The 17888-nt window shown below is 41.4% G+C and overlaps 1 protein-coding gene across 1 annotated transcript; it reads left to right on the top strand.

The window, feature by feature from the left end:
* The first annotated feature begins 8394 nt into the window (after positions 1-8394).
* Positions 8395-17600, top strand: LOC130172478 (metalloreductase STEAP4-like). The gene is made up of 9 exons (XM_056381236.1): positions 8395-8613; positions 8715-8822; positions 10327-10397; positions 10863-10947; positions 13006-13284; positions 13394-13488; positions 13597-13750; positions 13876-14046; positions 15262-17600. The coding sequence occupies exons 1-9, from the start codon at positions 8395-8397 to the stop codon at positions 15523-15525; spliced, it is 1446 nt and encodes a 481-aa protein (XP_056237211.1). The 3' UTR covers positions 15526-17600.
* The last annotated feature ends 288 nt before the right edge of the window (positions 17601-17888 follow it).

Below are 17888 nucleotides of genomic sequence, written 5' to 3'. Positions count from 1 at the left end.
GGAAGTCAGAGACTAATTACACTCCTCTGCTGACACAAAGACGTTCCATTGGCTCTTTCTTTGAATCTCCATGGCTACCTGACAGGATACGTGACCTGGACAAAGCCGGAGGGATTAGTGTCCTCAGTAACACACACGTGCGCACACACACACACACACACACACACACACACACACACACACACACGAAGAACCACATGTTCTTACAAAAAGTGATCCCTTACACGCACTTTCACACTTTAAGAATTTTGGTGTGTTGTTATTACCTTGCTCACTGCTATAGAGACCAAGATACTGTGTATGAGCACCCATATATCATATGTTCACTTGACATTTTGGAGTTGGAGCTTTAGCTAGTGTTTTCTTTTCATTCTCTGAAACAAAAGTCAGGAACTATCCTGGTGCTAGATTAAAAACATCTCTAGAGGAGGGAAGCGGTTAAAAGTTACACCATCATGTCAGTTGGCTTCAAAAATGACTGATTAAAACTGAGCAATTACCGACACTGGACTGTGACTCTGGCAACACTGTGGCTCTGTCTGTATCTGTGCAGCTGGAGTGTGTTCTGCTGAGTACAAAGGTCATCGGCAAGGGTATTCAGACTAATTATACATTTTCTCTTCTGCAAGCCAATCGGAAAAGACCATGCCTGACCCCTGACAGGTCAGAGTTCACTGCTCTCAGCATGGTCGCACAGCAATTAACCTACACATACTGTACAAACTGTCTCTCCTCCTTAACCTCTGTCTCTCTTTCTCTCTCACACACACACACACACACAGACACACACACACACACACACACGCAACTGCAGCTGAAGCAAGTCTCTCTCACTGCTCCTTTTCTATCTGCGCCCTGCTAAATGGGGTCAGTCATTTGCACATTGAAGTAGGGGAAGGAATTTAATGTAAACTAGTGTGTACAGCAAGTTTCATGCACACACCCACAAATATATTCCCTGTATCCTACACAGTCTCTCTCTCTCTCACACACACACACACAGCCAGAGAGAGAGAGAGCGAGAGAGAGAGAGAGGGGAACAATGCATCATCCAGTGTCTGAATTTCACCTGTTCTTGCCGACACCTGCCATTTCAGGTTTGCATGTGCTGCATTTTCCAGCCAGCTTCCGAGCGAGGAAGCTGCCTGCCTTGACACACAAACCCTCATACTCACATGTGCACACATACACACACACACACACACACACACACACACACACACACACACACACATCAACACACATCATTCATGCTTGAATTCTCTAACAAGTGATTGCCGCAAGTCATTAATTATTTGCACTTCTCTCAAAATATATTTTCCTGTGTGACAAGGACATACGCTAGCATAGTCTCTCTCTCTCTCTCCCTCTCAGTCTCATACTTGCAGATCTAAACATCTTCATGCAAGCATATCACACGACGCCGAAAGCCGGCTCTATTTCAAAACAACCGTTTCCGAGGTATCCATCAACAGCTGACGGATCCTTGACCAACTGTAAATCTCTTGCTAGTCAAAGAAAAATGATAATTGTTATAATCATAGAAATTGTTGTAATTTTACAAATTGATACCCGTCTCTGTTATTTTGTTGAAGACTTTTTCTCCTAGGCATTTATGTGATGTACACAATGCATGTATTGCAGGTGAAACGCTTCACAGAAAAATCAAACTTTAGTCATCCCCACTCAGACACACAGACACACAGACACAGACACAGACACACACACACACACACACACACACACACACACACACACACACACACACACACACACGCACGCACAGAAAGAAGAGTGAAGGAGACACAGTTGTGTTTTTATAGCAGCCCGGCAGTATATGAATATTAGATATTACACCCAATCATCATTTTTATTTATTCATTTATCTGCTAAATGTCTGGTTCTTATCGCTGCTAGCAAGCCATCTGCTATTCGGAAACACAATGTTGAATGAAAGCGTCGGAATGTTCAGCACAATAGAACGTAATAGAATGACATTGAATGGCAAACAGAAGTACAGTTTAACAGACATACAGATTAGTGTAGGAGACAATGAATAATTCTCTTTCTCTATTAAAAACCTCCACGAGACAGCAGAATGCATGAGAATCTGGTGCGTCTTATCAGCGCTGACAGCAAGTATGGTTGTATTTTCTCCAGGGGAGAATGAGACATGGAAACACCGGATGGTTCAGAATTACTGAGGTTTTTCTTTCTTTCTTTTTTTTTTGCAATTATGGGGAAATTTAAGAAACAAAGCTTTTACATTAACATCACAATACACTTCAATTCAAAGCAAATCCATGGAAATCATGTTTCTCTCTGAATTACCACATCTACTTGCAACACAGAGATAGACGGGTGGCCAGACACACAGACAAACTAACGGACGGATGAACAGGCAGCAACACGCTCACAGACACACCAGCAAAGAGGCAAACAAATACATTTTCAGATCAAACATGTCTCAAGTGGTTTGGTTATATTCTGTGGGGTTTACTCTGTATTCCAACTGGGGTGGCACCAAATAACCACAGCACAAGTGGAAAGTGCTGCTCGCTCCGACATCCTTCAAGCTAACTTTGTGGTGTTTGTTTGAAATCACCACAAAACAAGGTTTTACGGGCGTGAGGAGAAACGATAGTATCAAAGTTGAACTGACAGATATTCGTATAAAACAACCCACAGTCTGAACTGATGTTCACATGCATATTTCATATATTCATATTACTTCATGTATTCTTAAAACCTAAGGTAAATTGCAGAAAAGGCAATTCCAGGCAAAGCCATAATTCCTTGCTACAGTTACAGGCACTGCGGGTTAAGATTGGCCAAACATCCTGGTACCACCTTCTAACACGAGTTTATAACTAAAAGCTTCTTTTATAATGCGTCATAGATCATTAGAATGTGTTCATTCTCCCCTCGCCTCCAAATCAAACAACAAAACACACTGTTTGTAACTGTCCTCCACAACTGCACAGATAAGCTTTTTCTGATCTGATGCCCAACTTGTTTGTGTTAAATTTATAACTTCAACACCTTTGTCGCCGTAGCTGAAAGAATAATCTACTAACCGAGTCAGGCAGGGAGAAAAGAACGCAACATTAATTCTTAGCAGGAAAAAAGAGAACATCCGTCTCCCGTGCGAAGTCTGAGGTTTTGTCGAACCATCCATTCACCCTGACCTCTTCCCGGAACAGACTTTGCGGCTCTATAATGACGTCACCTGACTTTTCCATCCGCTTCCAACAGACAAGAGTCATTATTCCAATGGCCACTAGAGAGCTTTGTCACTTGAACGGAAAGAGATGTCGACAATGTCCTTTGGCTGGTGTTTTTTCCTGCAGTACGACACGTCTTGTTTTTGTTTTAGCTAGCTCTTATTGACATTTACAGCTCCATAGATTTCCTGTAACAAAAAAAACAAAACCCAAACCTTTTATTATCAAATTTAAACAAAAAATCCAATCATTGCAGTCACATACAGAGAGATATAGAGAGAAAGGCAGATATTCAACAGAGTGACATGACAGAGTAACCCTGCTGCTGATCTAACAGGCCTGCTGGCTCATAATTATTTCACCAATCATTGGTCTATGTGAATAGGCTCAGTTGGGCATCACATCCCAGAAGGCAGTCTGAAGTGGAATGAGAACAAATGGCACCCATGCTTGTTAGCAGAATTTTTCCCCTTGTTAACTATAGATTTGGTGCGAAAATGTACATAGAAACAACAATTTACCTAATCGCCATTAATCACCATACTGCTCATTAAATTTGTGCAAATTGCATGCTGCCATGCCCGCTCTCTTCTTCCCTCACAATTCCTGCAGCGAAAATACAGAGAAGGGAAATTGCACCTCTGATGAGTATGAGGTTTTCATCCTTATAGAATTAGACTTCTGTGTCAGCTTTTTCCTACCTTGTCAGCTCTTTCACTCGACTGGAGGTATGGCTGAGCAGATGAGGCGAAAAATTCTTTAGGCCTATTTCAGCCTTATAATGGGCTGCCGATTTCCCTGCAGCCACGAAGGAGGAGCTGTCTGGATGCATGCTATTTGCAGACTACAGCTGTTTGTCAAAGATATGATTATATAGAATGACACAGATACATCAGAGATTTTAATCTCAACTCTCACTGCATTGCAACCAAAATGGCTCTGTTCAGTTTCATCTATCTTAGATCATACAAAGAGTGACGTGATGTGGAAGGGGAAAGGAAGAAGTTATGAGGCAAAAAGATTATCAAAGCTTGTTTTCCAAGCAGAGGATGAGACTATTCCACGCAAAGCATTGTCTTTGTGGAGATATTTTCAAAGCGTCACAGTCCCCTCTGTTGTTGAAAAGGCTGAATTTTGAAAAAAAAAAAGCAAGGCCATATAATTCAGAAGCGATGTGTGACGAAATCTGTAGTTTCATGCAGCTCCTCCCTGCCTCTGATTTCTGCCGCTTGGCTTGTCAGATAAGATTCTGAACTTCAAACATGCAGTCAATGCTCATCCTGTTAAAGCAGAGATAGAGGATGAGGCTCTCCGACTTTGGAAATGTTTCTATATGGTATGTAGCCCTGCTGTGGAGATGGCGATAGTGTGACATTATCATACACGCATACACACACACTCGCACACACAATTCCAGCTTTTTTTCACACTGCACATACACAATGACACACATGGGAACTCAGAAAAACACAACCAATACCAGAGCATTCAGAGATTCAGCATGTGCACACAGGCATACGAACTATTCATTTATCTCATCAGCCCTAAAACAGCAATTTCGTCAAAGACAAACATCTGCAGAAATAGGTTACATTTTCATCCAAATGGCTTCTGATTCTCCTTAAACCTATTCTAAGTGTTTCATAATGAACATCCCAAGCGTGTCTGTCTGGAAGGCTGGTAATGGAATATTTATAGAATAATTCTAGGAATACTTATGGGAAACTCTGGTTATAGCAAGCGTCTTTGTTCTACTGAGGCACAATTTCTGCTTTCCTAAGTTGCATCTCTCCTTCCGTCTCTCTTTCAGTGTCCCAGTCTCTCTGCTATTTTCTCTCTGTTCTCGTCTTTGTGTCTCATTGTATATACAGTATTTTTCTTTGCGCCTTCCCACCTTTCTTTCTGTCTGGTATTCAACAACCTCAAAACCTGAGCTCAGTCAAAACCTCAATCTGAACCTCATACCTAATGCATTACAGTAGCAGTCATCATAGAAATCCCTCAGAACTCATCTATCCTGCAGGCTTCTCTTTGTCCATTGAAGCAGCATGGAACTACGTACAATATGCATGCGGTAACTCAAAACTGTCTTTAATAACCATGCCTCATATCATTCTATGCGCCTTCGGCCTGCTGGAAACAGCTGGAAACTCCCAAATAATTCCGCTTGGGAACTGAGCCTCAGCACCACAGCAGTTCACTCTAGCTTGCAGTGTATGCAGCACAGTGTTGTCAGCGAGAGTTGCAAATGAGAATTCTACATTTTGGTACGTTAAGCTGGCAGAATAAATGTTTCATGTTCATTACTGCATGCATGTTCTCCAGTAATGCATTGCAGGCTGATACAACACGACGCTGACTAAATTTGAGCTCAATTTCTCATACGAGCTGTAAACTGCAACTCCACCCTGACATTTACAAACCGGCGGTTCAGCATGTGTTTGATGTAAACATGTCCCAGAGCGCATCACTGTTAAATGTCGCAAGATGTCTTCAGATAAGCACAAAATACTCACATGGTTTCAAATCCTCCATGGACTTGCTGGGGAAACCTTCAAGGACTCAGTGTGTGTGTGTGTGTGTGTGTGTGTGTGTGTGTGTGTGTGTGTGTGTGTGTTTGTCATGCTATATTTGACAAATTTTGGTCAACACACTGTAACTCAATTCAGCCCTTCAGGCAACACCTTGTCCTGGGCAGCACATCACCCTCAACAAGCTCCACCAGTAAAATAAATGAATTTGTTTTAGGTTATAGCAGTTTTTAAGGTTTAACATGTGTTCTAATCAGTTCTAATCCTTCATGCTGTTTTAATATCTTTTTTTTCTATTAACAACAGATCGAACGACTGTGTGTGATGTGAAAAGAAAATTATCACATGACTCTGCAGTTTCCCTCTCAACTCTAGAGAAGACAAATTTGGCTCACAAATTTACCACGCTAATAAAAACCAGTTATCTTCCTCAGGAATGGTTTGAGGGCAAAACACAGCTAAAAGGGAGAGTGAGCGCTGGACCTGCATGTATCAGGTGCACAGAAACACAGCTTCAAATGAGAGCTGATGCTGCTGCATGCCAGCTCAGTGCATAGCCTACATAAGCCTCCTTTTCCTTACACATCCGCATAAAATAACTAAGTAAAAGCTGATAATATGTAAATGTAGTTTTCCAGCTTGCAGTGCTGCTACTAAGTGGCCAAGTTTTCATAACATTTATGGTTGTCTTTTTTTTTTTTTTTTTTTTTCCCCCACAGCAATAGACAGTTTATCTACCTTCAGTAAAAGAGAACAATGGATGCACACAGGACGTGACGCAGAGACAAAAGCCGGTGTCTTACTGTTGACAGTCCTCTGTAGTCCTCTGTCATTGAAACAATGCGGCCTGGTGAATCCTCTCATCCCATTTCCGTGCACCTCAAAACAGACGCTCAAGTTGCTCTTCTTCTGTTAAACTTCTGGAGCAGTTTGACATGCGTTTACTGCCCCCAGTGGTTGCTATGTGTCTCATTTCATGTCATGGTGGGACCTCTGTGATGACCGCAGGTATCGCCAAAAACAACCGCGACTGAAATCTCAAGAATTAGTAGGAGCAAAGTCGCCAGGAGGGAATAGGTGTCCAGTCCATATTATATATGTGCTAAGCGTCTTTCTGTGGGACAACCTTGCGAACATGGAGCAATTCTTTGAGTTTACCTTACTTTCAGACAGGGGACATGGCCTTTGACTACATCATTGAAGCCAGCTTCAGCTGAATTTACTCAGTGAATTCAATAGTTGTTCATTTAGAGAGCGACTGGAAAAGTGAGGTGGGAAAGCACCAGGAACAGAGAGCGAGAAAGAGAGAGAGAAGAGAAGAGAAGAGAGAAGAGAAGAAAAGAGAGATGTCCTGGAGGCAGAGCAAGTAAATGAGTCATCGGAGTGGATCTGCTATCAGGTCTATTCTAACAGCGCCACAAGTGAATGGATGCCTTAAAGGTTAGGCATAAAATGACTTCTCATTTTCCTGCGATATCCCCCCAGGTAGACATTAATGCTTTAGTTATGGACTTGACTGTAAAAGCTCCTGAGGTAACGTGTTGGCCTGTCTGCCATAAATATCACCGGCTATGTATATGCACATTGTGATTTCAACGAGGCTGCGTTTACGGTGAGGAGAGTATTTTTTTTCTGTGCAAATAGTCAGTAAAGTTGATGTGATGCTATGTGTCATTTCTACAGCCAGGTAGTCACCCTGTCTCCAGAGCCGACTCCCCGCGTGAGTCAGATAACAGCTGAGACTCTGCTCGGCTCTGATCGTCCTGACCCATTTCAGTGCACCACACGCGCGCGCGCTCACACGCACGGGCTCACACGTATACACCAACGAACACTTGCGAGCAAAGCCACGCATTCATAGAAAGTAAGACTTAGGCCTACATATGTGCCAAGCTTCATCCCTGCTCTGTTGAGTCTGTTCGTGTCACAACTTTGCAGATGTTTCAGCCATGGGGACATGAACACTAAATTTGTACAAATTCTCTTCCCCCGTCGTTTGGTTGGAACAGTGGGTTTTGAAATGATAATGAATCTGTGGGCCAGGATCTCCCACATGGCACCATGTCTAGTGTGGAAACAGAAGAAATAGAATAAGGCAACCCTGGAAAGCAGCAGCATAACATTTTCTTTTCTGTCAGATGTGAAAGTCAAATTCTGGCTGAACTAGATATTGCCTTTAAAGCAGTCTGTGTTTCTAAGCAGTGATAAAAAGTTTAAAAATGTGAAAGTGAGGTTAATGTTACATCCACAGAGCACAGATGGAATCCAGTACAACTGATTTACAGTTCAGAGCCCTGTGATAATAATCAATCTATGGAAAGTATAGGCAATTAAATTATTTGAAAAATAGAAAATACACTCTAAACTTGTTGACCCTCGGTGACAACACACACACACACATACACACACATACACACACACACACACACACATACACACACACACACACACACATACACACGCACACACACACACACACACACACACACACACACACACACATACACACACACATGGGTTAAAATCACATGTTGTTGTACACGCCCAGAGACTGAGAGGGAGAGGCAGCGTACAGGTCAGATTCCACAGCAATATAATAACACAGCAGGGAACGCTGACCGTCTAAACTCAGTATGAGCATGACGGTGACTGGTGGCATGTCAGAGGAGATGAAGCCAGAGAGCGTGTCGCTGCGTCCTCTTGGCACAGCAGCTGCCCCTGAGCCAGAGCTGCTGTGTATCTTTGGGACTGGGGACTTGGGGCGCTCTCTGGGCCTGCGCCTGCTCCAGTCTGGCTACAGGGTGGTGTACGGCAGCCGCAGACCTCACAGCTGTGGCCCTTTGCCTCAGGGAGCTCAGGTACAACACATGGCATTACAAAGCACTCGGGATTTGTTATGGAGACAAAACTGCATGCGGCTCAGACATGTTCTCGTGTCCCGAATGTGTGTGTTTTGCAGGTGATGAGCCACGCAGCAGCAGCTCAGTCGGCCAGTCTGATCTTCATTTGTGTTCACAGAGAACACTATGACTTCCTTGAGACAATGGCACCTCATCTAGAAGGAAAGGTGAATCAAAGACTGGTGTTAGGATCGGTAGCATTAGGTACACAAAATCCTCAGTAGTTACCATGGCAAAATCAGGATCAGGATCTAATGAATAAATGCATAATAGTATCTAACGACTGAAGGTGCTTCTTGACTCTGAATTAAGGAACATAATATAAATTATTTGAGTGCTAGACATTATGTCAACAAACTAGTGTTTATTTTTTATGTTCCTCCACATTTGTGAATCTACATATAGATAATCAACATATTGCTCCTGAGGAAACTCTGAATTAGATGATAAATAGCCTCTAAAAATACTGTAATTAACCAGTACTGCGTTATTGTGTGCATATCAGTTCTTGTTTTTGTGACGCTTTTAGAACGTGGTTAAGAAATTGAAGTACATGGAAGGTAACTCTGGGGTAATAATAAGGCCTTCTTAGTATTAACTCAGAGTGACAGAGAGTTAGAAAGTAATATTTTCACAGTATAATAAAGGAGTCGTGACTGGTGACATTCTTCCACCTGATAAACCAGTATCAAGTAAGACAGAGGTCCCACAACCCTTTTTTGTCTCATATAAAATGAAGTGCTGTTTACTTGCGATGCCTTGTCACATGTTATATATGTCTACTTCTCCACTTGTGAGTAGTTCCGCAAAGGACTAATAATTCCCTCTCAGGTTGCTTAATTTGAATATTTTTATGAGGCCTGAAAAGATAAGTGTCCTGATTTTCCCAAATAACACGAAAAGCTGAGAGAAAAAACGAAAAAGGCCTTATTTTGTGAAGTAGTTTTGTCTTCTTTCCTATATCCAGTATATCCCCCCAACAGTTTGTCCTCAACTAACTTATCATCAGCCATAATATAATGCATGACTCAGAGTTTTTCAAACTTGTTAGTTATTCATTAATGCTCAGTATATGTTCCACAGTAACTGCTCCAGACTGTGTATAGTGCATTGTAACATATAGAATACAAACAGAACCAGTGTGTCAGAGCTGTTACTGTTCAAAAGTTATGAATTACAGATTGAATGAATGATAGGTTTTCTTGTAACACCAGCTTTACATTGCTTTTGCACTTACATGTTCACTTCTGCTATCCGGTTTATGTTGGAGGCAGAATGAAGAAGTCATTGAATGTAGCTCAAGCAAGAAACGAATATCTTTACTGTGTTTACTGTGTAAAAAGTTACAAGGTGCTTTACACAGGAAAATCAAGGCTAAAACATTTCAGGACAATAAAAAAATAAGATAAAAAATGAAAGGTAAAAGAACTGAAATAGAATAAAATCCACCTGAATAACAATATATGATTTTTTTTTTTTTAATGGAGAAATAAACAAATATACTGCAGATAAGGCATATTTGAACTGGAAAATCAAACCTCAGATTATAAAGATATTAAAGTTTTAGAAAATGAAAATCAGTATTCACTAATACGTAGGCGATAAGATAAGAGTTAAACTGAATACACTGAACTACTTTTTTCTTTTGTTTCATCTTATGCTGATTACAAGGTGCTGGTGGACCTCAGTAACAACCTAAAGAAAGACATGTACCCAGAAGCCAATGCTGCCTACCTGCAAAGGTAACAGACTCCTGTGAAAGTGTGGGGAAGAAATGAAGGGTGTCTCATTCATAAACATAATGTGCAAATAAATGATTCCTTCCCCATGAAAGTAAGGTTTCATGTGTGCAATAGTCTGATAAAAGGAACCACAATTTCTCCCAAGAAAAATTCCAGTTTATTGTCAAAAATCATTTTGCAATAGTGGGTGCCATTTTTTTTTTTTTTTATCTGTGAGAATAACATATTTCTGGGAAAGTGCTCCTAAACACCACTTAGAGCATGCGACATCAAAACTCTCCACTGAATCCAAAAGAAATGAAAAAATTTGTGGGGTTGCAGCTCCCTCAGCAGAATGGCCTGCTGTGTGTCTATTCACTCAGAGTGGAAACATTGATTCTCACCATTTTGAGACCCTTCCTTCCACGTCTGTGTTTTTGTAGATGGAAACAATAGCAACTAAAGTCCTTTTTGTGTGTTCTCCAGGCTGGTCCCTGGAGCTGCTGTGGTGAAAGGCCTTAACACACTGTCTGCCTGGGCCCTGCAGAATGGACTTCTGGCAGGAAAACAGGTAATACTGGAGTGGAGGTAAGGAGTCCGTGAAAAGAAGGCAGTGGGATCGAGGTGAAACAGCCAGCGAGCTCCGGCGCCTTAAGGAAGGCTTTGATTGAATAGAGCAAAGATAAAAAGACAGAGCAGTAACAGGAGGGGCGATTACCAACTTGATCCTTTCATGACGAGACATGTTTGACTTCAAAACCAGGCAACATTCATTGCTTTCATCCTCTCTTGGAATACAATGGGAAAAGTGTCTCTCAGACTTGTTAATAATAGGAAATGATCGCTTCACCATACGGCCCGGCAAATCTTAGGAAAGGAATTGATCTTATTTGTATTGCTGCAGATTATTGATTTTGCCGTCTCCCCACAACAATGCAAGAGAAAATGAGGACAGTGCTTGTATAAACATACAAACAAACAAACACACTTCATGATGTTACAAAGTCGAAAGACCAATGTTTATTGCAGCTTCCGTTTCGCAGCTACAAAGAGAAACACAAACATGCTGGAACCTCTGGAGACTAAACCTGAATCTGCCTCGAATTCTCTTCAACACAAACAAACCCCCCCAACCATACATACACACACACAGACACAAACACTCTCTCACACACACACACACACACACACCGTGCATTGCTCCATTTTCTTTGAAAACAGGTAGCTGTTAGAGTCCAGGAGTAGTGTGTTTGAATGTGTGTATCTTCATCAGTGCATGTGTAGGTACAGTATATATATCCACACGCACATGCTTGTAAGTGTGTGCTATTCCCCGGCCAGCAATTTGATCAGATCCACAGCGGGGCTGTGGCTCTGTCACATTTACATTCAGATGGAGATTTAGTCTGTCGGCCGTCCCCTGCTGTTACTGGTGCAATGTAGGGGGACATGGCTGGCTGCCCAGTCCACTTATACACACACCTGGGGGAAAACTGCTCAATCCTACTGACTCCGCATATGCCTGTCAAACTACTCTCTCTCTCACACACTCTCTAGCTTTCACCATCTCTCTCACTTCATGTGAGCCCCCCCCCCCCTTTACAAACAGCTTAATCGTCTTATCACAGAGCTGGGAGTGTGGTAATAAGCTTCAGCATTGTGAGATGTAGAGATGGGAGTTACATATTGAGCAGCATACGTATATTTAGTATGCATGTGTCCTTACACATATACTTCCAGGAGCTACATCTCAAAACGAGTGAATGACTGGGGAGATCAACAAAACAAGGGTACCGTCTACACCTACAGACACTGTAGGTGTAGACGGTGCAGTCATGCGCTACATATTCCAAACAGTGGTGAGTCATCTAACAATCATCTTAGAGTAATTATTAGCTACAGAAAAACAAAAGCTTATTAGAATTCAGAAAAAGGAAAAAAGCATTTGGTTTTTAAAATTACTGAGTGATAGAGTACATAAATTAGAGCTAAAGACATTCTTGAAAACAGTGCTACCAAGGTAACCAAAAGTGAATAAATATTCACCTACATGACATGTTATTGTGACCTTTATTACTAATGAGTAATTACTGTACCAGTTGCTACTAATATAGGTTTTCTTCTTGTCAACAAAGATGAGCTGATCTCAATAATAAGTATTGTCTTTGTATCTTATTCCTCTGTGCCACAGAATTTCATGTTTGTAAAAAACAGAACAAAACTATTAAATACACATCAGAGGCACACTGTTGCACCCTCATACGTACTGTAATTCATTTTACATACATTGTCCTGCTGCCATAAATACTCAGTAGTTGGCTGAACTTACTCCTGTTTGAGTGGTATTTGCTATAACCTACAGTGCCCATCTTCTTAAGGTTAGTATTCAGCCAGTAAAAGTATTGACCTGTTTTTAAAGATTTTAATTTTTACTTTAACTTCAACAAGAGGGTTTTGGGCTGAGTGGCACAGACTGTGTGTGGAAATCAGACAGTAGTGAGAGATTCTTTTCTTGGTATTTATAGACAGTAACATATATATAATATACCCAAACTTGTCATTTTAATAACCCATGACTATGCTGCAGCCCATTTCAAATAAACCCATAACCTACTCCTCCGTGCTCCAGGTGTACCTGTGTGGGAACAGTGCAGGAGCAAAGCAGGCAGTAGCAGAGATGGCCACCAAGCTGGGTCTCACTGTTCTGGACAGGGGGTCTCTGTCTGCAGCCAGAGAACTGGAGGACTTCCCCCTGCAGCTGTTCCCAGAGTGGAGGCTGCCTCTACGAGTGGCCATCGGCATCACCGCCTTCTTCTTCTTCTATCTGCTCATTAGAGATGTCATCTACGCGTATGTTGAACAGGGGAAAGACATCTCCTTCAGAATCATGGTGTCCTTGGCCAACAAGGTAAAGATATGCCCCAACCCCTCTTGTTTAGTCCTGTACACTGTTATGTACCCTGTTATTTTGTGTTCCCTTCAAAACGTGTGTCCTGTGCTTACTCTTCATCACTGAGGTGTTTCCCATTGTGTCGCTCATCATGCTGTCTCTGTGTTACCTGCCTGGTGTCATAGCTGCCTTCCTTCAGCTCTACAGAGGAACAAAATACAGGTCAGACATCAAACCAGGAGCGAAATGTTCACTACCTGCGGCAGTTTGTTATAAAAGCTGTATTATTTTTGGAGTGTAAAGTGCCCAGCTCACTTTTGCATGTTTCAGGCGCTTCCCTGACTGGCTGGACCGCTGGATGCTGTGCAGGAAGCAGATGGGGCTGGTTGCACTGGGCTTTGCTTTTCTCCATGCCATCTATACATTTATCATTCCTATTCGCTATTCTGTCAGACACAAACTCATCTCGCTCGTGGTGGATGAGGTACAACAGGCCAAACCTCTTGCACAATTTCTGCAATCGAGTACATATATAGAGCAACATGACATGAAAATATCATTAAGTAGGAAATTCACCGTAGTTATTCTCTCCATGTCTCTATCTCTTAGATGAAGGACAATAAGACCACCCCGTTTTACTTTGATAATACAGAGGCATGGGCCACAGACTCATTCTATGTGCTGGGAATCCTGGGTTTTTTTCTTTATGTCCTGCTAGGACTAACATCCCTGCCCTCTGTGGGAGGCTCGCTCAGCTGGAGAGAGTTCAGCTTCATTCAGGTCAGAGCGCAGTTGGAAATGTACCGTGCTCTGTGTGGGAGTGTGGGCGTGTGTGTGCCTGTGTGTGTGTGTGTATCACCTTTAGGCCCCGCAGACGTTATCAGTCACATGTTTACTATCAGTCATTTGACAATCTGACTTTGTGATAATCTATATTTGGAGTTTCAAAGTTTCCTTCAGAGTTATTAAACTGTTGTAAAAGCAGTTTGTCACTGGCGCTCGTTTCCCCAGAGCCTAGTTAACCAACTGCCTAACACAGACACGCCGAGTGAAAGCTTGGCTGACTTTAGCCCAGGATTTTAAATGTTAAGTTATTCATTAAATAGAATTATGATACCTGGTATAATCCCTAGTGAGAAGATTGTTAATGCAGGTCACAGGTCCATTTGTGTAAAGGTTAGATCCATTGGTAGACCACAGATAGAGAATGAAACTCAGAGATAGGGGTTAAGGTCAAGATAATCCTTAAGAGCTGTAAAAGGTGTAAAATAACTGATATCACTTTACATAAACTGTTTTTGTTGTTCTTACAGTTATGATCAGGGTCAAGGAATATACATTTTTAAATATACATGACCATAGCCGAAGGATTTGCTGTTCTAAATTGGTTAAATTAGATCCCTGATTATCATTATAGGGGCACGGTTCATTACTGCACCACATTAATGTGAATGTTTCCTTATTGTGCTGTTTGCACTTGTTGTAAGTTGCTGTGGATGAAAACATCAGCAGCAAAATGCTAAAAATGTAAATGTAAATGAAAGCACATTATCCAAGTAATTAACAATAGCCGAGCCTCAAAGGCCACTGGTGCAAAAACACAATTATTCTGGAATGGCTGAGAAACATTTTGTATTTTTAGCTCATTGTAATGCTTCGGGATTACACAAGCATAGAAAATGTCCAGACTTTCATCTTTAAAGTTAACAGAAAAATACCTCACAAACTTAAGCTTTTGGTGTGTGCTAGGTTTTGATATTCACTAAACTACAGCACGTCTTCAGTTACCAACTGTCCATTACAGAAAGCCAGATTTTAATCATGCAGTATCTTTTATTTGTAGATATGTATGTGTCAAGTAATCTTTTATTCTTAAGTAAAACTAGCTGTTTCCACATTTCAGTCTTTGTGCTAAGCTAAGCTAAGCTATTTTATTTTCTAAAATGTGACACTATTCTGTTAATGTTTCCGTTCTACGTGTTTTGTTTTTCTCAGTCCAAGCTGGGCCACCTGACCCTGTCCATATGCACTGCGCACGGCTACGTTTACGGCTGGAACAAATTTCTTAAACCCTCTACCTACAAATGGTACACTCCTCCAGCGTTCATGCTCTGTCTGATTGTGCCGTCTGTGGTCTTGGTGCTCAAGGCGCTGCTCCTCCTTCCCTGCGTGGACCGCACCCTCACCCGCATTCGACAGGGCTGGGAGAGGACTCAGCCGAGGGAGGAGATGGGTGAGAGCAAGGTCACCAACCTGTGAACTCTGAAGTCTGTAGTTATCAGGTTTGCTGATTACTGAGGGGCTCATTCGTTCATTATTTCAAGAGGGACAAAAAACTTAAAATGTACATAAGTATACATCTTAAGAATAGAGATGAGGCTAAAATGGAAAATATTAGTAATTTGTAAATAGCCATAAAGTAGGCAAAAAGATTAACAACATGTCATGTTCTGATTTTGCAGAAAGAAATGTTGCTATGTAGAACGAGTGACGCTTCGGACAAAAAAAAAAACATCCAAAGATAATTTTGTCCATGCTCAGTTGGTTTGAGATTGTGTCCTTTAATCAGTCAGCGCTGCTTACTCTCAACTGTGCAATAGCCAAACAAAAGAAGAAAAAAACAAGGATAGTTTATTTCAGCCAAATGGACACGTCTCCATGGATATAAATGTTTTTAATCTCTATTTCATTTGAGCTATGGAAAACAAAACAGATTTCATATTTGTGCTGTATCCTTTTCACAGAATGTGGTGAAAAAAAGATTGATATCCCCTGCTGAAATCCATTGTTTTGATAAACATAGGCAATAGTTTCCGTTTCCCCTCTCTCCTCTCCCTTCAAGTGGTGCGATTGTATCCCTGAGGTTGCTCTCTATGGAGGATGTTATTGATCCCCCTGTTTTCTAACACAAAATACCTTGCTGCCCAAACCTTCCTCCCTCTCAAGGGCATCAATACATGTACACTTACAATCACACACAGTTACATATGCACATACACAACGAAAAGGAGAGTAAGGTTAAGCTAATTATATTATCACGTGCAGAGTCAACACACATGTGCACACACAGATGCGCACGTACAAGTGCCAAAACCAGAGTGTGTAACAGTGGATAACACATTGTGTAGCCAAAAGCAGACTCTGGAGGCAGAACAAGTGTGATAAAAAAAAACTGTCTTAACTAGATTTAAAACAGGGTTACAGTCAGAAACTAATTCAGAAGCCTAAAGCAAGTAGATAATAGTCATCAGAGGATGTAAACGGAGGCAGACAGGATGTATAACTTGTATAACTAAGGCAAGATAGACAGTTTGGCAAAGACTGAAGAGGTGGCCTCTGTGTACACTGATAACAGATCAGTAGCAGCTGGGTACGCAGGTAACTTGATAAGAGGCAGGAAACTCAATACCGACAGCTGGTGGGCAGGTGCAGAATGGCAGTTGTGGAAGAACTTAAGAGTCGATTACGTACAACACTACGATGATCCACAGGCAGAAAAGGGAAGAGAGGAGGATGGAGCAGCTGTCGCCGTGACGGTCTGGTGCTCCAAAAGAAATATGCAGCGCCTTTTTTGCCCAAAGCAGAACATTTAGTCAGAGACATCCTGTTATCTAGCATCTAACAAGATTATCTGCGCACACAATCTGCAGCAATCCCTCACACCCTCTCACAATGTATTATTCTCCCATTACCAAAGAGCCACTGTTGATTTTAGCCTGTTTCCTGCTGTTAGGGTGTGTTGGGCTGTGTGTGTGTGTGTGTGTGTGTGTGTGTGTGTGTGTGTGTGTGTGCGCGTGCGCGTGCGTGCATGCGAGTTCGTGTGTGTGCATGTGTGCTGAGGTATAAATGAGATAGAGAATTCCAATATTGCCCTGGGAAAAAATTTGTATGTAGCAATGTACAGAAAAGCTGTGAAACAAGCTAACTTACATTCCTCATATTCAATTTCACACACCTACAACCTTGAAACCCGTAACAAGATTATGCGTGTCCAGGCATGAAGGCTTGACTCATTCGAGCATAAATAAACAGCTGAAATTGAGGGTAAGGAAACTTATCATGGACCAAATTTAATAAAGAGTTCATGTGAGATTCATCTGTGAAATATGCACTTGGATGTTGAATGATATGTATGTAACAACACTGATAGTGGTCTGAATGTTTGTCACAAATTGCACAGCGCCATGGCAAAGTTTGGACATAGCTTCAGATTTTCTACATTTTGCTTTGTAACAAAAGGATCATTGAACCAAATTACTAAACCTGTCTTGTCTAAGAGCTGTGAAGTTGTAAGAAAATCTGTTTTTGCTTTTATGAATTAAAAAATAATAATAGATAAATGTGTGAATTATGTCCATCCCTTGTTCCTGAATTGTATCAAATGTCTTATCTCCTCTGCACGCTGTAGGTACAAGTTTTGAAAAAAACATTATATTGATAATATTTTTTTCTGTCAAGAACAGCTGATAACAAACATCAAAAGAAGCTTATCATATTTGGTTTTGTCTTAGCATTTTGTCTTGTCTCAATAGTGATTTACATCCGCAAAAACCATTCCATGCAAACTGTTTACAAGTGAACAATTATAAAAAAACATAGATACAAAGGACGAATCACTGAAG

The sequence above is a fragment of the Seriola aureovittata genome, chromosome 7 (genome assembly GCF_021018895.1).
Source record: "Seriola aureovittata isolate HTS-2021-v1 ecotype China chromosome 7, ASM2101889v1, whole genome shotgun sequence".
Classification (NCBI taxonomy): Eukaryota; Metazoa; Chordata; class Actinopteri; order Carangiformes; family Carangidae; genus Seriola; species Seriola aureovittata.
This window is presented reverse-complemented; position numbering and strand designations above follow the sequence as displayed.